General features: G+C 37.3%; 2 protein-coding genes across 17 annotated transcripts in view; one reads left to right on the top strand and one right to left on the bottom strand.

The window, feature by feature from the left end:
- Positions 1–349: 349 nt before the first annotated feature.
- On the top strand, positions 350–24,093 carry PACRGL (parkin coregulated like). 11 transcript variants are annotated; one of them, XM_023206996.2, is made up of 11 exons: positions 370–523; positions 2,091–2,161; positions 4,359–4,426; positions 4,552–4,706; positions 7,739–7,806; positions 9,605–9,695; positions 12,727–12,861; positions 13,372–13,479; positions 16,705–16,785; positions 19,150–19,262; positions 22,522–24,093. In XM_023206996.2, exons 3-10 carry the CDS (start codon positions 4,375–4,377, stop codon positions 19,204–19,206), a joined length of 747 nt encoding a protein of 248 aa, XP_023062764.1. In that variant the 5' UTR covers positions 370–523; positions 2,091–2,161; positions 4,359–4,374; the 3' UTR covers positions 19,207–19,262; positions 22,522–24,093. The 11 variants fall into 11 exon arrangements, 10 of the variants coding, with proteins under 10 accessions (XP_023062765.1, XP_023062770.1, XP_023062767.1 ...); XM_023206994.2 differs by having other exon boundaries at positions 370–556; XM_023206995.3 differs by lacking the exon at positions 370–523 and adding an exon at positions 589–728.
- KCNIP4 (potassium voltage-gated channel interacting protein 4) overlaps positions 20,927–24,415 on the bottom strand; it is a 1,209,980-nt gene continuing 1,206,491 nt past the window's right edge. For all 6 annotated transcript variants that reach the window (XM_026456087.1, XM_026456089.1, XM_026456090.1 and 3 more), the window contains one exon: positions 20,927–22,361. In XM_026456087.1, the coding sequence (XP_026311872.1) occupies positions 22,314–22,361 (48 nt within the window). In that variant the 3' untranslated portion in view covers positions 20,927–22,313. The remainder of the gene's footprint in view (positions 22,362–24,415) is intronic.

Genomic DNA, 24,415 nt, shown 5'->3' with positions numbered 1-24,415 from the left:
ACTCGAGGGGAGGAGTTCACAGTCTTCAGCTCTCCGGGTATCTAGGGTAAGATAGTTGAGGAACAATGAGTACTAAGTGTGCCAGAAAAGCGTTTAGGAGTTAAGCGCATGGGCTGGAGAGAGATTAGGGCGCAGGCGACTGGGAACCCGTCATCTTCCCTCTGCTCTCTGGACCTCTTGGTCGAAAAACATCCTCCACCAGGTGCCCCTTTGTCGCCAGAGACAGCGCCTATAGTTCGCGAGCTGCTCGCTGAACGCCTGGCGGCTGGTTGCCTGGGCAACCCTCTTCCGGGGCTCCTCCGCGACCTCTTACTATTGGTTTAGAAGACGCAGCGTGCGTCTGACGTCTTTGCGCGGCGCGACCAGATCCCGGGGCGGGCCGCGCGGAGCCTTATTTCCTCGAACGCCGGAGCTCGGTGGCAGTAGCCGCGGATGTTGGCCCACCGAGTGCCGGGCATAAGCTCCGCCGGCCTCTGGTTGGGGGACAGCTCGTGTGCGGGTCGCGGCGGGAGAGAGAGGCGCGGTAGGAACGAGTCCCCAGAGCCGTGAACCGCGGGTACGGGTGTCCAGTCCGCGCTCTCGGCCAAGCCGGTTGCTTCCTGATCTGTGGTTAGGGCCGCCGGACCCCGTGCCGGACCCTTGAGATCGTCAGCACTTGGAGTGTGCCCCTCCTTTCCTGGGGTAGAGGGTCTGTCGAGAGTATCCTTCGTTAACCTTAATTAAAACTGGTAAACTCCTGCTCCCTCGGCCCATTTAAAAAATCTCTGTTTTTTCTTTCTTTCTTTTTTTCTGTGTCTTCCTCTTTCGTTAACTTTGATAGCATCCTGGTCCTGGACTGGTCTTTAAATATCTAGAAGTGAGTGTAGGAGGGGTGGCTGGGAAGATGGAAAGTTGATTCTAAGACCCCTAAGCAGACTCTGCGACCCCTAATACTGGCCCTTTGAGTTTGTGGTTAAACAAAGGGATTGGGGTAGGTGACTATTGGGCTCTGGGTGTTTTAGAATTTGACAGAGCTTTACAAATGGAACATGGTTTCTTTAGTGGGCCTCTTACACGTTTGGAACTTTCTAGACCTGGATTAGAAAAAAATGTGGCCTCTGCTGACTGAGAATTTTTTTAGTTCAGTGGTCTAAAAGCTGAGTACAGGAGAAAGTATATACAGAGAAAGAAATAGGCTATATATCAGCTGTCCAAACAATGATAGGAAGTACACTTTCCTACCATTGACACAGATGTCGGCAGTCCCTTGTAGATAGATGACCTGTAGCAGCCAAGGAAGCTTTAAGGGGAATGTGTGGGCTTCATAGGGTGGTTTGTTTGCTTTCTGATATTGTGACATAGTTTAGTCCCAGGTTAAGTGGATTTATGGATTCTAATATCTATAATTAGAACCTTTGTCTTGTTTTGTAAAAGAATGAGTGGTGACCTTGATAATAACACAAAATAGTTCTTACTGCCTCGCTTCTTCCCATCACTGCCCCTTTACACCATCCTTCACATGTTATTTAATGGAAAATCACTTGAAAGAGGAGTTACCAAGGATACGATTTATTAAACTTTCTTTTGCAAACAACTCATACTCCAGGCTTGTCAGTGGTATGCTCCCAGGTGGTTATTTTTAAAAATTGACCACACTTCCAGTTGTCCCTTGGTGTGCGTGGAGGATTGGCTCCAGGACTCCCTCCCTCCCCCCAGTCTCTTTCAGATACCCAAATCCACCCATGCTGAAGTCCCCCAGTCTGCTCTCCGTATCTGTGGTTGGGTCAATCTATAGATGTCGAACCCGTGTATATGGAGAGCCAACTGTAATTTGTCCTTAAGGTAAAGGATAAAAAAGTGAAAAAGCAATTGCTTTGGAAAGAAACTCTCTAATACAGAATTTTGAAGGGGAATGTATACATGTTTGCATTACTGTATGTGTATTTATTGCTGAAAATTATATAAGTATATTGTACTTAAAAATTGTCCTGTATACTCAAACTGTAGAAGCTCAGTTTTCTAGCATGTTTAAAACTTTTTCAAATGAGTTTTGGTGACTTTCTGAACTCATTCAAAATATAATGCAACACCTTCCCATTGGTTTGTTACAGGAACAACTTTTTGACGTGAAGGAAGATAGAAATTTAGCTATAAAATTCCATCCAAAACTTCTACTGAATTGGTAGGTAGTATTGAAAATGTGCATCATAATTTGATGTGGCTGCCTATCCATTTGCTATGTTTGTGGGTACGCATCTTTGCTGTGCTTCGCGTTCATCTGTTGCAGCTGTTAACAACTGATGATCAAAAGAAATTGGACTCAGCTGGTCTTCAAATGGATGTAGCCCAAGATGTTAAACCAAATTTTTTAAAAAGGAGAAAACATTTGGTCATGCTGTTGTTAGTAATAGTAATACTAAAGAACACTTTGTACCCTTGTAAAGAAAATTGTAATAATAGCTAAGACTCATGTGGCCCTTACTGTATGCCAACCATTATAGAAATGTTGTTTTACATATATTCGTATTAGTCTTCATCAACACTCAAAGTAGTTCCTGTAATTATGCCCAATTATGGAGTTGAGGAAACTGATGTATTTTTTTTTCAGCCGAAACTTGTGTTGTTCCCCCTCCAGGAGCGTCTCAAAACAGAAGTCAGGCACAATATTAAATACTTGTTGAATGATCACAGAAGTACGATAGTAGGTTAACATATTTGAAGCTTCTCTCAGCTTATTTTAGAATATTATCTGACAACTTTAATGAGATTTTAATTATCATAGTACTAGAAAATGCCCTGGGGATGAAGGTGAAGTGTGATAACTGGGAAATAAGTCATCTGCTAGTAGTGGGATGAGATAAATGAGATCAATGTATTCAATCAAGGAAATTGAAATTATTCAGTGTGCAGAAGCAAGTTTACATTTAGTTTATCTTTACATGGTATCAGACTTTAAGCTGGTACATCATGTTTGCGATATCTGGCTATTTGTCCTCCTTTTGAGGATTTCTAATTTGTTAAGGGGATTAAAAGCATTTCATGTGAGGAATAATTTTAAAAAGTATCAGTGTTTATCCTGAAGAAGAAAAAATGAAGGAGTTAAGAGTTAATGCCATCAAATATTTGAAAAGCTGTCATTTGGAGGTGGAAGAGGACTTTACCTGTGTTGTCCTAAGGGAAGATCTTACACTATACTTGAGAGGCAGTCATTATTAAAGGCATTAAAGTGAGATGTGTGCTAATAGAATAACTAGTTGTCATGGAAGTGAGGGAACAGAGTAATCAAGTAGAAATAAGGACACGGGATAGAAATCAGAATGCCATAGAAATATACATTTGAAAAACCAAGATCAGGAAAGGCTTCATGGAAGTTGAGAATGAAGCTTGGCCTAAAAATACCAGTAGGCACTAGGGTATGAGAGAGAGAGAGTGTGTGTGTGTGTATTCCTTGCTAGAGATACAGTTGTAGAAATTGGATTAGCTGGAAGCTTTGGGGTATGAACTAGAGTCCTCCATTAGCAGAAAAAAAGGAACTGTGTAAGGGAAAAGTGAACCAATATTCCGTGGGTGAGTAACTTGAGAGATAATTTCATTTACTCCCCCAGAAAACCTTGATAGGCTTTTATTTTCCTCTTTAAACAGGTCAGGAAGTCAAGGTTTAAGGAGGTTAAATCTGCCTAAATTCATAAACTTCATAATTGGTAGAACTGAGATGTAGACCCATATTTGAGCCCAAAGCTCGCTCTTTGTCATCACAACATATAGCATTGAGTGTTGGAAATGAAGGAGAAGGAAACATTGGTGATTCTGGTTTTCAGTATGGGGACCAGAAAACTGGTGGTACCCTGGGCTAACAAGGGATTCATAACTTCAGTGTGACAACCTCGGTTTTAGTTACATTAAGTTTAAGGAGCTTGTGATACATTGGGTAGGAGAGTTCATTATGTCACGTGAAAAGTAGAGCTTGATGTGCACATGTTAACATTTAGAACTTTGGAAATAAGCCAGAGAAGATGGAGAGGATGATAGGGGATGTGCCAACCACTCCTTTCAGAAATCTAGTCTGTTTTCTCATGTGGCCGGAGGATTGGAAGTGAGTTTCTAACAGTTTATTTTGACAATTTGGGAAAAAAGTTGACTTTTTTGCATCATTTTCTTGGAGATGATTATTTTGCTGTTACTGATACTATTGAAGTTGACATAATTTCATGTTTTCTTATTAGTCTTTTCCAGTATTTTGCTCCATATCAACTTTTTTATGTATCCTTTATTGTATAATTGTATACTCTGTTCTGGTTTGGTCTTTGTATTGATAACAAATGCTCCACCAAACAAATTTTGAAATCAACTTTTTTTTTTTTTTTTTTTTTTAACTGCAGGAGTGAAAGGGAAGCAATGCAGAAATCAGAGGGGTCTGGAGGTACACAGTTGAAAAACAAAGCAAGAGGTACAGAACTTTGTGTCTTAAGTGAAGAGGCCAAGTTTGTTAATGGCACTTTATGTGTTACAGATGGATGCAAGGTGAACTTTATTGCTTTTATCTGGTTTTTATTGATGTTCTGTTTTGTCCAGGTGACTGTGATCAAAGGACATCATCAAGCACACAGATAAAACACAGGAATACAGTTCAAAGAAACAAATCCTCATTGTCAACCAGTTCTCCAGAGTCTGCAAGAAAACTTCATCCTCGACCAAGTGATAAACTGAACCCTAAAACAATTAACCCGGTAGGTCCAAAACTACTCCTAACTCAGTAGATTTTTTAAAGGCATTTCACACAGTATTGAACAATTCTGGATGCTGTCTTAAGTTTTGTCCCTTTGCTAGTTTTGAGCTAATGATGAGGAAGGGCCTGTGGTTATTATGGTGAAGTTCTAAGATAATCAGTCACATGTGGGAGTGAGTGTGGAGGTAAGGAGACACAGAAGTTAACCTGTTTGGGTTACCACATTGTAGTGCATAGAAAATTGCACCTTAGCTTTAGATTTTATTTGCAGTGTTGTTTTGCTTCCCAATGAATAAACTGGTATTCAGTTGCCACAGAATGCTTTTCGTGCTTCCATAGTTCATAAAGGTCTCTGACTGTTCCTCTGTATTCTGTAAATTAGCTCCACCAGAAATCCTAGTTGTAGTACTAGCCTCCTTTGCCCTTTCCTAACAATTTAATGAGATTTAATAAACATGGGATTTATGCAATAAAAAATCAGAAGTGAACACACCTGTGCAACAGTACCAGGTGTTATTTGCCCCCTGCTCAACTTTGATAGGGTGAGATATTAGTGATTTCAGCCTTCGAAGGGGATTGTGAGAGTAGCTGAAGCTCCTGATTGACTTTGATGGTAGGTAGAGTATGGCAGGTATTTAAGCAAGGAAGTAAGGGGTACAGTGAGCTCTCCAAGATGGAAAGAGTGTCTGGCTTGATAAAAGAAAAGTGAAAAATAGTTGGAGCGGCTATGTTCCTTTGCTTCTTTCTGTAATCTGCAGTGTCAAGGAAATTGAATACCTGAAGAAGGCCCTAATAATCTTGTTGCTCTCACTTCCTTTGCTTATATTTAGTTGAGGGAGTTTGTGGTGACACTTCAGTTTTCTTCCTCTCTTTAAAGAAGTACTTTTTGAATTAATAATATTTAATGACCTTAGTCCTAAGTTTTAGTAAAAATTGAGGAAAGTTTTGGGAAATAGTTAAATAATTTGACCTGAGATAAGCATGTCTAAGATATGTAAAGGCTACCAATCTGAAACAAATGAGTTGGAAGTCAGAATAATATTTACCTTTGGGCGACAGGTGGTTAGGGATTTGGGAGAGGCAGTGGAGGCATCTGGTATGCTGGAAACTTTCAGAGTTTTCAACTCTGTTAATAAACAAGTGTGTTCATTTTATTGTGATTTATGCACATTAATATTTTAAATATTTGAGTTAAAAAACTTTTTGAAATGCTAATTCAGTATAGTATGGTATATAACATTAATGCAGAGTTGAACTATGGTCTGAAATTGTTAAAAATTGAATGGGATAACATTTTTCACTTTAGACTTGGTAAAATTTGGTTAAAATCGATAAAAGTAATCCATTCATAAAAACCATTCTGATTTTGTGGGACGTGGAAGATGAAACCATGATTATCTCTAGAACAAAACAGAAAGGCAAAGAAAGGAATTGTTTAACATTTCAATCAGAAATGTAGTCTCTGTGGGTATTTTGAAAATTTAGGGATTATTTTCATGATCTGTAAGGGCCAAAAAGATCGTTTGCTTATAGGTGGTAGAAGTAAAATATGTTGAGAGTATAGTACTAATTTGTCTTCATTTTTTCCCCAATATGTGTAGCACTTTTTTCAAATACATACATCCAGGCATATATTTGTGAGAATCTTCTCCATCTTCTATTCTCTCTTTTTTCAAATAACTTTCTTACCTGATATGCTTATTACTTGAAAATAATTTTTAAAACTTGTATTTCTTTCTTAGCAGAAATTGTAACTAGATAAATGAAACATTCCTCTTGTGAATTGTTACACATAACATGGATTGAGTTTTGGAAATGAATCTTTTTTTTTTTTTGAGATGGAATCTTGCCCTGTTGCCCAGGCTGGAGTGCAGTGGCGCTATATGGGCTCACTGCAAGCTCTGCCTCCTGGGTTCACGCCATCCGCCTGCCTCCTCAGCCTCCTGAGTAGCTGGGACTACAGGCACCCGCCACCATGCCTGGCTAATTTTTTGTATTTTTAGTAGAGATGGGATTTCACTCTGTTAGCCAGGATGGTCTCTATCTCCTGACCTCGTGATCCACTCGCCTCAGCCTCCCAAAGTGCTGGGATTACAGGCTTGAGCCACTGCACCCGGCCAGAAATGAATCTTTTATTATAATTTAACTTGAATGAATTTTCTCCTGTGTGTTTTTACTCAAAACTCATGCTTTTCCAGAGGAAAAAAGAGCTGATTCTAAACTTTTTAAGGACGTTTTAAAACTACCACTGTGTGTGACTTAAAAAACATTATGTAGTTATGTCTTTAAAACAGGTCAATTTATATTTTGTAATTTAGAGAACTATTTTTTTGTTTGATTGTATATTAAAAGTACCATGTGATAAAATACTTTTTGTTCCTAAATCCTCTTTAAGTCTCTTATCAATTATATTGAAGTTATTTATGCTGTGATTGTTTTATTGTTGTGATTGACCATCCTTTAAATCATCTTTGAGAGTAAGTATAAAATCAATCTATCAGATATAGCAAAACTGAAAGGTTATGAAGTTATATATCTAAGAAAATACACCCGGGCGTATATTTGTGAGAATCTTCTCCATCTTCAATTCTCTCCCTCCTGCACAGTGTAATCCTTTGTTTTTTATAGAAGCCTAAAGCCAGTTTGGAGAAATGTGACTCCCTACACCATCTGTATTTGGCTGGAGGACAAAGTAGGAGATGTGCAGGAGGCAAAAAACAAATATACTTTTCCTGTACTTAACACCCCTTCTCCATAGAGTCCTCACCTTGAAGGGTCACGTGGGAGGAGGGTAGAAAGAACTATCAATATGTGGTTTCAGCCGCCTTCAAGCATTCTGAATCGTTAGGGGAAAAAAGATGTACAAAGTGTAGTTGTGGTATTCTAATAGAGGATTGACAATTTTTCTCAATTGTGTTGCTGGGTAGAAATGGTACACTTTGATACCAGCTTGGTGGTTTGAAAAGCAAGATGGCTGTGTGCCTCTGACCTCAAAAGTATGGGTAATAGTAATATTTTCATTTTTTATTTTAGTTTGGTGAACAGTCACGAGCGCCTTCTGCATTTGCAGCTATTTACTCTAAAGGAGGTATTCCTTGCAGGTAAAATCAATACGATTTATAACTGACCAAATTATTCAAAATCATTGAGTAAAATCAATACAGTATTTAGTTTAGATGTATTGTAAGTTTTATTTACTAGTGAGGTTGAAATAAAGGTGACTGTATTCACACTTTCTTTTGGATTGGTATAGATCCCTGGATGTTGTTGAAGAAAACCATTTTCATTCCAAAATACAGTTATTGGGATATATGATAAACCATCAATTAGTTTAAGAAATTTACATGAACCCTTTTTCTGAAATAATCAATTTAAGCATTCACAGGCTTGGGCAAGTTGCAAATTAAAAAATCCTATCTCGTTGATAAAATGAAAGTTGTCAATTTAATGAAATTGTTTGTTTCATAATAAATACATATGGCTGTTTTTGCTTCCTTTTGGATATAGTTCTTGCCGCCTTTCTAGACAGATGTCAGAACTATTTTTTTTAAAATACAGACTATGGATAATATGTCTTTATGATTTATTTCTATAAAGCATTTATTTCTTCAGAGTACATCCAGTTTTAGCCTGTTCTAGATGATAGAAAGTTTTATTTTGATTGTGGAAAGAATCACAACATTTATTTATTTTTGTTCCAAAGTTCAAGAAATCTAGTTTTTAATGGTATTTTCAGATTTGGAGTGAAAAATAAGCTCAAGAAATGCTCTTCAGTTTATTGTTATTTCATGTTTAGATTCTGATTTGAAACCCTATTTAAAGGTTCTTAACTCTCTACTCCCCACCCCTCAACAATTTATTGTTGCAAAAATGTAAAAACAATTTTACAGAGACGTCTTGCTCTTATGAAAATAAGCCTAAAGGAGTCAAGAAGTTGAGAACATTACAAACGAGTTCAGAGAAGCATTTAGGTTGATGGATTAAGTTCACCATAATGATTGTGATGATAGTTCCTTGAGTGTATTTGTACATAAAAACATACCAAATTGTATACGATAAATATGTGTAGTTTATTGCATATTAGTTATTCCTCAATAAAGGCTGTAATCCCAGCACTTTGGGAGGCCAAGGCAGGCAGATCACCTGAGGTCAGGAGTTCGAGACCAGCCTGACCAACATGGAGGGAACCCCATCTCTACTTAAAAAAAAAAAAAAAAGGCAAGCGGGCATTGTGGCACATGCCTGTAATCCCAGCTACTCGGGAGGCTGAGGCAGGAGAATTGCTTGAACCTGGGAGGTGGAGGTTGTGGTGAGCCAAGATCGCGCCATTGCACTTGAGCCTGGGCAACAAGAGTGAAACTCCATCTCAAAAACAAAACAAAAAACAAAGCAAAAAAAAAAAAAAAAACAGTTAAAAGAGGCAGAAACCCTAATTCAGGGGCCACCACTTTGTAACCCTGAATGGGCCATTTTACCTTCGTGGCCTTGGTTTTCTTCTCTTTAACAGAGAGAAAACTTGGTTTTGCCTTCAGGTTGTTAGTGTTAGGGTTACATGATCTATATCTGAAAAAGAATGTTCCTTGTAAAACATTTTTAATAATTACTACATTTTGTTTGCATTTTTTCATTTCTGTAGATTACCTATTGTGCCATATTACCTAAAGATACCACCTGGAACATTTGCATTAAGATTCACAGACAGCAACATGCTTAAGCACCAAAACTGTAACCTTAACACATGTGGGGTCACTCTTGCTGAAAGAGTAGGATTTTGTAGGATTATTGACATTGCTTTGTAAAATGTCCTTGTTCCAATATGGTTATACTGTATGTTAGATGATCCCTGCTTAATATAGAATTATATTTTTCTTATTGCATTCACTGACTTTTATATTTTAGATTGGTACATGGTTCAGTAAAACACAGATTACAGTGGGAATGTCCTCCTGAAAGTCTTTCATTTGATCCACTTCTTATTACTTTAGCTGAGGTAAATATGCCATCTCTTCTATTAGAAAAAAAATGTTAAAAATTGGATTAAATGTTACTTTGTAGCTTGTCAGTGAATTTCATTCTGTGCTTTTGAAAAAGGAAGCACACAATAGGCATTGAAACACCACACCCCCTTAGGAAATAATTATGATTCTTATATAGTTATTTGAAATTGATTCATCAGCTTTATAAACATGGAATTAGTCTGCATAGGGATTTATAGATAACTGGATGAAATATTTGTACTTATTTAAAAAAATACTTGGACTCATAATGAGACAGATTTTTTGGTACTAGTGAAATCAGGAAAACATCCGGGATTAAACTGAAAACTGTGCCAGATAGTGGTAAGTGGTTCTGTGTACAACCAATCATGTTGACATGATGTTTCTTAGGGAATTGATACTGCCTACCTAAATGTTCTTTTGGAGAACACTCCAGCTCTCTGCTTTACTTGTACATTTCCAGTACAATATCATGGAGGTAGTTTTATAGACTATTTAAAAAAAAACTTTCGATAGCTTTCTTTATATAATTTAACATTTGTGTCAGGAAAAATGTTGGTGGAGTCTTAGCTTCAAGTGAATCATTGCTGTCTTCTATGAATTTTTTTCCTAGAGTTAGAAGTCGAGCAATGAATTAACCAGCTGTCTTGTATTTAAATTTTTAATTACTTGCCTTGTTGAAAGTTAAGGATCATTTTGTTGTCATTAGTAAGAAACAAATGATTCAAGTTTGGGTGATATTAGCAATAAAACACCTGAGTTCTTTCACTGATAGTTTTACTTAGATTAGTTACTACTGTGTAACTCACTCTATAAACATAGCAGTGCCTTTTTAGGTTAATATCATTTGCCTTTCCTATAAAACCAGTGGGGAGGACCAAGTGGGAGCAAAACAGAAAAAAGTAATTTTTCCAATTGAGATTCCTTAATTAAAATGAAACATCAAAGTCTCTAGTTCCTCCTTTAATTTTCCAAATATGTTTACTCTTTTAAGAGTAACCAGTTACTAGCAAAATCTGTAAGTTTTTGTTTTTCTTAATTTATTGCTCAGTATTACAAGTAGTGTATTTTTACAGGTAGCCTATTTTGAAATTCAGTTCTGAAGTTGGCATTAAAGGTTAGGCTGGGTACTGTGGTTTATGCTTGTAATCCCAGCACTTTAGGAGGCTAAGGCGGGAGGATCAATTGAGCCCAGAAGTTTGAGACCAGCTTGAGCAACATAGGGAGACCCTGTGTCTACAAAAGAAAAAAAATCACATTAGCCGGGCACGGTAGAGTGAGATGCTCTCTCTCTCTCACACACACACACACACACACACACACAAAATTTGTGATGTTTCCTTAATTCTTATTTAAACCTTAAGCCTTTTTTACCGGGTAACAAACCATGTTATTTTTTTTTAGACTAATCAAAACTGGTGATAGCTTTGAAAGTGTACTGTAGCTAATCACATTGTACAGGGAGTGCTTTAATTTGGGGTATCTTTAAAGGGACTCTAACTTCTGCTTAAAGTCAGCCTTTTATATACCTATTGTCCAAATGTCAATGCTTTTCCTTTTGTATTGAGTAGATGTTTATCTTTGTCCTGGCCTCATTTACTAACAGATAAGTAGTGACAGAAGAACCATGGCTGAAATCCACTTCAACTTTTAATCTGAGAGTTATTGTCTCTAAAATGAATAGGATACAGGACACTGCTAAGATGATAGAACCTGTGATCCAAAATGATGCTCATGTGCTTGGCAGGATGGTTTTCAAAAGCATGACATCTTTGAGGAAGGGAAATGTTTGATTACTATTTGGAAGCAGATATTTAGATCTGAAGGACAAATTAGTTGAAAATTAGTATTTCTAAGCATGATTTTGCAGCTGATTTTATTTATTCACTTCATAGTCAAACTGAAAGAGTTTACTGTTTGTTTTACTTTATCATTTTGAAAAAAGTCGGATGGCCCTTTTATCTTGACTCACTGTGATTGGTTAAATCATAAAAGAGTCCTAGCTAATTGTTTCTAATGCATTTAAGGTGAAAGGCATAGTGAGATATGATCTACAGTTTTTAAAAATAATTTTCATACTGCATTTCAGTATTACAAATGATGTTTAAAATCTTAACATGCCTTTGAAATGCATATAGTATAATACTTGCTTTCTAAATATGTTAATATAAAATACTTAAATATGAAGGAAATTTATTTTAGAAACTTATTAAGTCATAAAATCACTAAATGTAGTGGGTCTCATAGCCATGCATTCATAAAGGAGTGGTTATAAACAGAATAATTTGCTCTGCTTTCAGGAAGTGTTTGAGTGTACGTAACAAAATGTTTTTATTATCCTAGTGAGTTTCCCTTCTTTTTTCTGTATTTTCAGTTACCTTTCCTTTTCCTCCTTCCATTTCCTGCTTTTTCCTTCCTCCCTATTTTCTCTTTCTTTTTATATTTTTTCTTGCCTCCCCTGTTTTTCATTTCTTTTCTTTTCCTTTTTCTTATTTTTTTCTTTTTCTTCTCCCTTCCTTCCCTTCTGTGTGGGTAGAGATTACTCTTGTCTCCTGTACGGCTGGCCCTTCCTATCCATGGGTTCCACATCTAGGGTTTCAACCACCTGCAGGTCGAACTCTTAAAAAAAAATACACTGCAACAATAAAAAATACAAATAAAACAATACAATATAAAAATTATTTATGAAGCATTTCCATTGTAATAGGATTATAAGTAGTCTAGAGATGATTTAAAGTATATGGGAGTATGTGCACATAGTGTGCTGTTTTATATGAAGAACTGTAGTATCCACAGGTTTTGGTATCCATTGGGGTCCTGGAACCAGTCTCCCTTGGGATACCAAGGGACCCTTTGTCTCACAGTTTCTCAGTGTAACTGAAATTGTAACTGCTGAAAATGTAATTATGATTAGGAAAACAAGAATGAAACTTGATTTTTGTTTAAGCAAGTAAAGACTCAGTTTTTCTGTTATTACCATAATGAAATGGGTAGTAAATCATGTTTCCTCTTGGTCTTTGGCAGGGTCTGAGAGAAACCAAGCATCCATACACCTTTGTATCAAAGGAGGGTTTTAGAGAATTACTTTTGGTCAGAGGTGCTTCTGAAAAAGCTGTTCCTTTGCTACCTAGACTGATTCCTGTGCTAAAGGCAGCTCTGGTATGTCATTTATTTCATTGTACTTTATAGTTGAAAACATATGATAGAAAAGAAAGCTGTAATATATTTAAAATATTGTGTGTCTTTTTTCCTCCAAATTATATGCAAATCAGTTCTTTATCTGTGATTTTGACATATTTGCAGAATTAGGCAACTGTTACTCAGGGCCAGATAACTACATACTTGAAGACATCTTTAGAGGATGTACTAAAGGTAAAAAGGGACATTTTAAGTAATTAGCGGCAGTAATGAACCTCAAATCAGTCCTTCTGTATGCTAGTTATATTTTAGTTAATGCTTCAGTCAGATGGAAAATTTGCTTTTTGCTTCTAGATGTCCTTTGTTGAAGGTTATTTTTAAAATTCTAGGTTTTGTTGACTATCTTCTGATTTTAGATGTTTAATCTTACCCTTTTCTCTACTTGCTTGCCCTTTTGTCTAATCTATCTTTTCTTTCCTTTTCTCCTCTCTTCCCTGATGCCCCTACATCCCCAACTAACCAACCTTACAGGTCCATTCGGATGATGAAGTGTTTGAAAGAGGATTGAATGCCCTAGTTCAGCTAAGTGTTGTTGTTGGTCCTTCTCTAAACGACCATCTGAAGCATCTGCTTACAAGCGTAAGTACTGCAGAGATTAGATAATGATTGGCTGTATGTATCATGCACCAATCATATCTCTTTATGATTTAACAACTTCAAATCTTTAACTCAAAACCTTAAAAATCTCATCATCCTTAACAAAAAATATAGAACTCATTCATAAAACATTTTACTAATGGACAGTATTAGTTTCATTTTTTTAAAATGGAAAACAGCTACATGAGCAGAGTTTAGGGTTGTAATAAAAAGTAAACCAGCCAGGCTTGGTGGCTCACGCCTGTAATCCTAGCGCTTTGGAGGCGGAGGTGGGTGGATTGCATGAGCTCAGGAATTTCAGACCAGCCTGGGCAACATGGTGAAACCCCATCTCTACTAGAATACAAAATATTAGCCAAGCATAGTCCCAGCTTCAGGAGGCTGAAGAAGGAGAATTGCTTGAACATGGGAGGTGGAGGTTATAGTGAGACGAGATTGTACCACTGCACTCCAGCCTTGGTGACAGAGCGAGACTTGGTCAAAAAAAAAAAAAAAAAAACAAGTTGAATGGATAAAAGCTAATGAACAGTAAGATGGTATTATGTTCATGTTGAATAACTATGAATTATAAGCAGTGCTCATACACTGTCTTGTGTAATCATATATTACCAAACACATTTAAGTATTTTTGGTTTTCATTGTGATGTTTTAGTGAATCTGTAAATTGCATTCAGGAAGAGACTTTTTCCTGATATGTGTAACTTTAGTTCTTACTATAAATATTTACTGGGACCCTGTGCAGCTCCTGAGGTTCCCAAGACCACTCTTAGGTTTGATGATTTGCCAAAACGATCCATGGAACTCAGGAAAGCTGTTATTCACTGTTACCGTTTCTTACAAGAAAAAAAGATTAAAAGCAGCATAGGTAAGAGGCACATAGGGCAGGGTCCAAGAGATACCGGGCATGGAGTTTTCAGTTTTCTTCTCCTAGTGGAGTTGTTCATGTGGTGTTTACTTCTTCCAGCAACAGTGTGTGGCAACGTGCATGGAGTATTGCCAACTAGAGAAGCTCACCTGAGCCTTAGTGTCCAGGATTTTTATCGGTGTCTGTCATGCAGGCAAGACTGCCTGCCTGTGTGGTTGACATTAGTCTACACCCTCTCTAGAATTCGAACTAATACCCTGTGAACCAAAGTTCTCATCATAAATCACATTGTATAGACTACCTGGTGTCGCCCGAAACTCCCATGTTGACAAGGATACCCTATCTGGCAGGACATTCCAAGAGCTTAGAGGTTATCATTCAAGAGCTAGGGGCAAGGGCCAAACATTAGGCAAGGGACATACATACCAATAGAAAGATTAACATCTTAGGACCTCCCTGTCTGTTCTTCTGTAATTCACAGCTGAGGTATGATTTTGATTATGGGTCCACTGTTTTTTCTTGGATCCATCCATATGAGAGATCCTGGAACTATATTTTTAACTTCCTATTCCACAAATAGTGTAATACACACCAAGAGCCACCTGGTTAACACTGTAAGAAGTAGGGGCGATGGTGACTATCAGGATAGATGTGCTCATAAGTGGTAGATGAAATTCCATGAGGTTTCAGGTGAGAAGACATAGTGAGAATAGACTCTCAAGCCTTGACATATGAGGAGTCTTAGGACAGAAGAAAGAGAATCTTGGCAGATATTTGTAAGCTTCATATCAGGGGGTGTGGCTGACCAACTACGGGAATTTCACACTAGTGTACAAAGTGATTCATTCAAATATTCAGTAGTTTAATAATAATGTCTTGCACTCTGCCGCACTGTTTTGTGCCAGGTGTGCCAAGCATTGAGAATATAATCCTGAGCAGAAACAGGCATGCTCTCAGCCCTTGTGGAGATTGTTGGTTTTGATTTTGTTTTTTGTGTTTGTTTTTTGCAGATGGGTGGGGGATGTAGAAATAAGCAGCAAGGACATCTGCTGAGAATATTGGGATGGAGTCAAGGGGAAGTGATATGTAGAGAAAAGGAATCACACTGGATCCTTCCTCAAAGTCAGTCAAGCAAGGCTTCCTAAATAGCCTCTCAGTCCCACCTCCAGTGGCAGAAAAGGCCAGATTAACATTGTATACATTTGTTTTTTAATCTTTCTGGGTCAGTGGCATTTATCTTTGGGCACTTGTATTCCTCCTCAGAGCTCTCATTTTCCTAGACAAGGACTGACTGAAAGGTTATCTAGCTTTCCTGGGCTGCCAGCATTTTGGGAAGACCTAGATACCACCCTGACCGTCAGATCCTGGTATTATATAAAGAGCTCTAGAAATAGGTTGTGTGAGGGTTACTTCCTGGTCTGTTACCACTCACTATGAGACAGACACCACTGAGGATGTCAGTGAGTTGCTATCAGACCCCCTTTGTCCCTCACCCCCATCTTCCATACCTTTCAGCCTCAAAGCCTTCTTTTTCATCTGGTTTATAGACTTCTACATTAGATGTTTATTGGAAGAAAGGGTATTCTTCTAGAAGAAATTTTTCAAAACCAGTTACTGAACCCCTATATACAACTCATTTTTTCCTCTATGCAAAGTAAACTATACCTTTTCTGAGCTGCAAATGTATGGGACTTTAAAGAGGGAATAAATCACCTGAAAATCTTGCTTAAAATGCAGAATCTGGGCTTCTGCCCTGGGATTCTGGTTAAGTGTGGCATGAGACCCAAGAATCTGCATTTTTAAACAGCATCTCAAGTGATTCTGATGCTGATGGCCCCTGGATCTGCCTATTAACCTCTGTGCTGTACAGGGTGTATACAGATTCAGTAGGGTAATGCAGTGTGAAGAAAGCAACTGGAAGACTGGAGAGGGACCCTCTCCATCCCCAGGGCGTTCACTATTACTAAATTACTCATGTAAATCCTCTGTCCTTTGTCCTCTTTTCCCTTTTTATTGCGGGAAAATGTGTGCTTTAGAGGCAAAGCTTTCCATCATGGTCCTCAGTACTCTTGCAGATTACAAAATCACAAAATAGGCTATTTTATAGAAAACTTCAGATAGCAAACTGTAGCAGATTTTATAGGATTGGTTTTACTTGAAATAATGTGAATTGGTTTTTAAAACAAATACAGAGGTACCTATAACGTAAATTTCAATGAGATGCTTCCTAAGAGAAGCTTTGAAATCTAAAACAAGGGGTGCTCCTGAAGATTTACTTATGCATATGGTGAACATTGTTAAGTTTAAAGTCATTTCGTTTCCCCCTAATCTTACTTTAAAAGCTTTCCAAGAGATTAATGGACAAGAAATTCAAAGAGCCAATCACGAGTGCATTACAAAAGCTAGAGCAATGTGGCGGAAGTGTAAGTAGAATATTATTCCTTAAGTCTTTTTTTTTTTTTAACTTTTAGGCATATTATTAAATTGACTATATATTTAACATATACTGTCTCATTTCAGCCACGGGTAACTATGTGAAATTGATACTGTTATTTTCCTTTAAGACCTCTAGATTTCTGTCTCTAGGTCAAGCCCTGCCACTCAGACCAGACTCAGATTGAATAAATGTAGGGCTTGTATACTTTCACAGTGCTTAATAGGGCATTCCATGTGGCACAGTGGTACCGTTTTTTTTCTTTAAAGTATTTTCAGTGGTTTAGTTTTGACCATTGAAAAGTTCAGAAAACCAAATGATTAACTTAGCTCATTGAGGAAAAATACTTTTTTCTCTTTCATTTGCTATCTTTTCTCACCCACATGTCCAGATGATTGCACTGTTCTGTCTGTGTGTGCATAGTGCATACCACGTAGGTATACACACACACACACACACACACAGAGACACGTGCACATACAGTGCTGGAATAGTCTAATTGGTTATTCTAACTTTTCAAGGTACAAAATTATGGAGGATTTCATAACTACACGGTGTCAAATTACTAGACTAATTGAACTTTCAGCATTTGAAGGAAGCATTCAGATAATCTCATCTTAGAAATATTTCCATAAAAGCAGTCCTTGCTTGTGGGAATTTTGTTTAATCAGATCTTAATGATAGAATTACATGTGACTATCTTAACATTGCCTAACTTAGTTCCATTCTAGGTACTTCTTAAGGAATTAGTTATGAGAAAATATGCCTGATCATATACAATTTTTAAAATGGCAGACATAAAGCTTTAGCGAAATTACCTCATTTGACCAATTTCAATGAGTTGTTTGATTATATTCTTTCCATGATGGATGCCTAGAATAGAGTTTACAAGAGGAAGTAAGTCCCAAAGCCTACTAGATAATAAATTTCTTTGTTGTGTTTGGGTCCCAGGCAGAGAATTAGCATTCGGACACCTTGAGGAGATGTGCAGAACCTTCCCCTAGCTAATCCCATGTCTGCTCTGCAGCAAGGAAATTCTTGCTTGCTCTTCTGAGAATTTAAATGCAAAACGTATTTCTCCTTTCTTCTTCTGTGGAGTGGAAGTGAACAAATGCTAAATAATGATGCCACAGCTTTTCAGTGGGAAACCCTCCTTAGGTGGTTTTCCATATCCTGTGGGCCAGTATGGGAAATGGGACAAGTAGAAAGGGACAGGCCAGGCATGTTAGATTTTGTGGTGGGAGTGGAGGGGGTGTGGAGGAGGAGATAGTATGCATGTAAATAAAGTTTAGAAACAACACATTACGATTTGGAAGGGGAACACAGAGGTGTACTTGAGCAATCAAGGATCCCAGAAATATCAAATTCTTTTTTTACTACTCCATCTTACTAGCTTTGAATGTTGCTAATACAGAATTTTTAAACAGATTTTGTAGTTAATTACTTATTTTCTTCTGACTTCTCTTGTTTTCTCATTATGTCCTACATAATATTTTAATCATAGATGTAATTATTGTAATAGAAAATTTTCTATTGCAATTACATGCCAAAGACTCTCTCTGGCTTAATTACTATTGTGCTAGCCTCTATTACTTTGTAATCCTTCTTGAAATTAATGCTCTTTTTTTCTCTTCTGAGAGCGTAAAAGCTTATATATCTCTTTCTTTCTTTAAATATTAGAAATAAGTCTTTAAAAATGAGTGTTCTTAGTTGTGGTTTCTCATTTCTTAGGACTTGTGTGTATCAATGATGGAACTATTCAGCTTCTGGGTACAGGAAAATATCTGTTACAGATAGTCACAGTGTTACTTTCTTAGAACTGATCTGCCTTAAATTTGAAATCAGTTCATTCTTAGCCTGGTTTGTTTTTTTTTTCTAAGTGAAATGCATATTTATTTTGGGAAAGGCACAACACAAATCCTGATCTTTATTGATTGTTTGGGAACTTATTACATGGCAGGTACTCTGCAGAGTACTTTTTAGACATGAAACTCATTTACTCTTCCTAGTCATCAGAGGGAGAGTCTATTGTTATCTCCCTCTAAAGATCAAGAAACTTAGGCACAGAGGAGTAATTAGTCCAGGTTTGACAAATAAGTGACCAGTAGATGCTGAATTCAGATACTGGTAGTCTGGCTTCTAACTACTTCTCTAGTTAGATACTTAAAAAAAACAAAAAAAACCCTATATTTTATTTAACACAGCTAAAAGTCCTTCTTATTTCATCATTTTGTTCTTACCCTTTTTTTGTTTTGAGTTTTGGATACTTTCTAGGCATATTCCTGCAAATACAATACCTGTTAGGGGAAGTCTGCATGATACTAATGATGCTCAATTTTTTTTCTGTTGACAGGGAAGCCTTAGCATCATCAAATCTAAAATTCCAACGTACTGCTCCATATGCTGTTGAAGAAGGGAGCCAACAAAAATTGTTTTTTCTACGTGGTGACGTGTCAAACACTGACCGTGGGTACTCATGGAACCTTTATTCCATGTATTTTATTCTTTTGTAAATCACAGCCACCATTCATTATTTACTAGGTTAAGATGAATATACACTGAATCAAAGTTATTCAGCAACAAAAAAGAACAGTTACTAATGGAAAGTTACTAAAATAAGTTCTGTAAGAATACAGTTTTCTGAGGTTTATTTTTTTTGTTTTTATTATTTGTGCGAAGAACCATTATTGAGTTGGCAAGATAAGATGCATTTGTATTTTCAGGTGTGTTTTTATTTATAACACTTTTTTGTCAAACAATTTGTAGCTGTGCCCTTAGTTTTACAGATAGTTTGCCGTTTCTTGGGTTTAATATTTAACAAGACCATAGAAATTTAAAATAGTGGACAAATGTTTGTGAATACACTTTTTAAAAATTGTTTTAAAAGAGAGAAGGGATCTTGCTTTGTTGCCAGACTGCAGTGCAGTGGCATAATCATAGCTCACTGCAAGCCTCAAATTTTATTGCACAGATGATCCTTTCATCTCAGCCTCCCGATTAGCTGGGACTACATGGTGGCACATGCCACCATGCCTGGCTAATTTTAAAATTTGCTTGTAGAGATGGGATCGCACTCTGTTGTCCAGGCTGGTCTCAATTCTGGCCAGTGATCCTCCCACAATGGACTTCCAAAGTGCTGGGATTACAAGTGTGAGCCACCATGCCTGGCTCCATGAATACACTATTAATTATTGTTTGTAAATACGTATTGTATAATGTACAATGGTTGGAAAATTTTTTCAGAGTATTCTAGAATAGTTTAAGAAATTTTTTTCTAAATCTGTAAATTCTATTACAAGTATGTTGTTTATTACAACTCATTACAACTACCTAAATTTTAGGTGTTAACTATATTTAAGTAAATATTATTTTTGCATTTCATAGCCAGAAAATACTGATGTTCACATAAGGATATTCAGCAATTAGAATGTTAAAACTTGTACATGCATTCATGGATTTTGTTTTGCTTATGTTTAGCAATTTTTAAGAAGCTTTTAAAACTTAATTTAGACATAGTTCAGAATTTTGATGTAATAGAAGCGATTCCTTCTGCAAGAGAGGAGCAGAGGAGAGGAAGAGAAATGGAAAACAAGAATAAGACCGTCTATCTTAGGAGCAAAAGGAGAGGCCATAGAGATTTCTGTAGCCACACCAAATCCAAAGCGTGAAAGGGATGGAAAGGAAAGATGGGTCTTGCGGAGCAGCAGTGTTGCATCTCAGCAGCTTTGCAGAATGCACTTTCCTTGCTCTATTCCCCAGACACCTGGAGTGACCTCTACGATTCTCATTTCAGGTATAATCTCACAACTGTAATTTGAACAACTGCAATTTGAAAGAGTACAAGTAATTTCTGAGGATTCTTAATGTAGAAATGCCCACCCTGCCTCAGAGCTTGTCCTTCCTGAGCCCTTTGTCTAGCATACTTTTTCCTCTGATCTCTACTCCCTTGTCACATCCTCTGATCATACTAGCTACAACAGCTGCCTGTCCGCTGGCCTTGCTTTTACCTGTTTTCATTGCATTTAGGACCACCCAGAGCTATCTGCGATCTAGAAAATAGCATAAGATTTAGTTTTAAATCTAATAGTTGCAAAAATTCTTGGAAACGACCTATAATATAGACAGTAGAGTTATAAACATTTTATTTTGCTTTTATTTTTTCTTTTTGAAATACAAAATGTGCACATTGAGTTTACACAAACACGCGATGGCAAATTTCAGTGTACATGTATTGTACTACTCTTAATTTCTACACTGGTGATAGCAGGGCAGCTTTCAACATCCTATCTCTACACCAGAATAGATACCTGATTTATTGTTGCAAAGACAGTTGCAAATTTCCTCCTTCTGTAGCCTCTTGGTCTTTGTGATATTTCTACAAAACAGGGACGATGTGTGTGTCTTCAGTAATGTGGCAACTTTACAGTTTTGGCTAAGATGATCAAAAACAATCTGAATTGTTGGAATTTTATGATGCACTAAATCATACTCTAATCTGGATTAGTTGTTGAGCACTTATTTTCTACTGAATCTTGGTAGTAGTTGTCAATGTAATGGAACCACTGGTGCTGTCAAAGTGAATTTTGCTTGCTGTTTGTTCCTAGTAGACAGTGGGGCAGGGTTTCTTTGTCCCTGAATGGCTGTAAGGAAGTCAGGGGAAAGAGGACAGATTTGGCCTTTAATGCTGTTAGGATTACTTGTTATTAAGCATTAACATATCCTGGAGGATAGATATCCTGACTCTTTGCATATGTCTGTAAACATCCTTGTTTTGTTTGATGCCTTCTTGAACTTCCACTTAATGATACAATGGAAAACAGCCTGTAAGATTGAACAAATCCAAAATTATGTATATTTTATGTAGGCCTTGGCTGTAATGTATGATGGAAAATTAAATGCTTAAGTTTTATTAGGCATCTGCTGATGTCTGATGATAAATTTTTAAATGTTTAAAAATACCAGATAAAATTAATTTCTAATAGAAGGTGGGAAGGAAGGCCATAGAAACTGGAACTATGTGTTTAAGTGTAGTAATCTTGTTTACTTAAAGTATATAAATGGAATTACAGCATTCAGACATGAAAATTAATTTAATTTCTGGAAATTAAATGCAGACGTCAGTATATTAGAAAACCATTCAAAATCCTAGGACTGAATACATACAAATGAGTAGCAAAAAACACTGGTATTTTAAAATCACTGATATGTGAAAGCCTCAATAATCCCATGGCTAAGGAATCAGTAAAACTATATGCCAGATTCTATTACTTTTGAATATTCACAGAGTATGAAATGAGTTAGAACATCCCATGAACTCAGTGGCATTATGGAAAGGATGCAAATTTATAACTGAGAAACTCAAATCTTTTGGGGATTGCTTTATATTAAAACAAAGCTTGGTTGCATAATATGCTTCAGTGTCAAGCTGAGCAATCTATGCTAAAAGTGGTAGCTCCGACTTTAAGGGTGGTAGAATAGTTCACATTTGTCTGTTAGATTCAGGATCTAGTTGACAAGTTAAATCACATTTTCAAAGAGCTGCATGGAGCGCATTATGTTTTCATCCTGTAAGGGAGAAACATAGAGCGATAAAATTCACCATATCTGCAAGGGAAAGCACTATTTTGCCCCTAAGTATTGCCCCCTCCCACCAACCACCTATGCCAAAAGCTCAAATATTAAGTGTTTGCAAATATAAATGCCATTCTATCCGTTTTCCACATAGATCACGATGAAGGAGGACCCATTTTATATTTTGTGGAGTCTATTGACCAGGCATTAAACCACTTTATTTAAATCTTTACTTGGTATTTAATAGAGGATATTTCTCCAATCATAATGCCAAAATGGAAACTACAGAGGCGCAGAGGTAAGTCAAAGCAAATGAGAATTTTGGCATTCTATGTAGATCACAGGCCAAATCACACAGACTTTTATACAGGTACAAGGAAAATTGTGTGTGTGTATGAGCCAGCAGTTCATGAAGATTGGAGGATGGAGTGTAGGAGGCAGGATAGTGGATTAAGAGGGAACATGTTTGCAGTAATCCTCTCTCTCTGTCTGCAAGTTATGGCTAAATCTGTGTTGACTGAAGGAGACTTTAAAAATGAATGATCTCCATTACAGAGAAAGGACTGGGGAGCAGAAATGACTGCTCAGTGGCTGTGTTCAGTTTAGAAATGAGATAGGGGACAGACTTTTTGCATTATTGGAGCACTTGTCAGTTGAATGTGAATAGCACTTAGTGAGCTGTTTATGGTAGTGGTAAATGGTGGCTGAACCAACAATGGCTTCCACTGCTAGAAACCAAGTAACGACATCACCACCAAGCAGCTTAATGTCACCAAACTAATTCTCTCAAAGACCACCACATTGAAATTCAAGTTGAGAAACAAGCAGACATCCAGAAAGGTAAGAACAACAATTTAAAAACACAGAAACAACAGATTTCTTTGTTTTCATGATTATTTGAATTTTTTTTTTTTTTTTCGAGGCAGAGTCTATTTCTATTTCGAGGCAGAGTCTATCTCTATTGCCCATCATTCTGGAGTGCAGTAGCACAATCATGCCTCAACTGGGCTCAAGTGATCCTCCCACGTAGCCGAGACTTCAGCCACGTGCCACCATGCCCAGCTAACTTAATTTTTTTTTTTTTTTTTGTAGAGATGGGGTCTTGCTATGTCGCCCACATTGGTCTCAAGTTATTTTCCTGCCTCAGCCTCCCAAAGTGCTGGGATTACAGTTGTGAGCTACTGTACCAGGCCTTAACAATTTTTAACCATGGTTCTATTCACACATCAAGTCAGATAATTCTAAGCAAGCTAACACTGGTTTCTTCGATAACGGGCTACTACCTGCAGTTCTCTTCAGAGAAAATTTTCCACTATTTCTTTTTTGTGACAGAAGACCATTAGTGAGTTCAGCCAAAGAGCCGTTTCTTGTCCGTTTCTTGTCCACATACACTAAAATAATGATTTTTCTCTTAGAAATCAGATAGAAGCATGGCCTGTTGTGATACATACTTGGCTATCTAGGAATTCTAATTCTATGGAGATATGATAGATAATATATGAGTTATGCTAAGTCTGGGCAAAGAGCAATTCAAATTCTCATATATGTTTTATCCTCCATGATGAATACTCTCTAAGGAATTGGGGAATCAAAAACACAGTACAGGCTGGGTGCAGTGGCTCACGCCTGTAATCCCAGACTTCGGGAGGCTGAGGCGGGTGGATCACGAGGTCAGGAGATAGAGACCATGGTTAAATCCTGTCTCTACTAAAAATAAAAAATTAGCCACGTGCAGCAGTGGGTGCCTGTAGCCCCAGCTACTCGGGAGGCTAAAGCAGGAGAATGGTGTGAACAGGAGGTGGAGCTTGCAGTGAGCCAAGATCACAGCACTGCACTTCAGCCTAGGCAATAGAGGGAGACTCCGTCAACAACAGCAAAAAAAAAAAAAAAAAAAAACCATAATACATGTGCAACTTTTATGGAGGGTTTCCTCCATAGCTTGACTCAGTAGGCACTCTAAATGTTGATTATGTAATTGGTGCTTGTTTTTAGAGTGCTAGGCTTATGTTGCAGGTTGTAGAAGTGGTAAACTTAGGCATATGATCTCT

Source organism: Piliocolobus tephrosceles, chromosome 3 (genome assembly GCF_002776525.5).
Source record: "Piliocolobus tephrosceles isolate RC106 chromosome 3, ASM277652v3, whole genome shotgun sequence".
Taxonomy (NCBI): Eukaryota; Metazoa; Chordata; class Mammalia; order Primates; family Cercopithecidae; genus Piliocolobus; species Piliocolobus tephrosceles.
The sequence above is the reverse complement of the archived record's forward strand: the minus strand, read 5'-3'. Positions and strand labels throughout refer to the sequence as shown.

What these genes read in the sequence shown, in the direction of transcription:
- PACRGL (XM_023206997.2), top strand. Translation starts at nt 4,375, where the DNA reads ATGCAGAAATCAGAGGGGTCTGGAGGTACACAGTTGAAAAACAAAGCA. An exon ending in GTTGAAAAACAAAGCAAGAG is followed by an intron (nt 4,427 to 4,551) that starts GTACAGAACTTT and finishes TGTTTTGTCCAG; the next exon opens with GTGACTGTGATCAAAGGACA. An exon ending in TTCTTATTACTTTAGCTGAG is followed by an intron (nt 9,696 to 12,726) that starts GTAAATATGCCA and finishes GGTCTTTGGCAG; the next exon opens with GGTCTGAGAGAAACCAAGCA.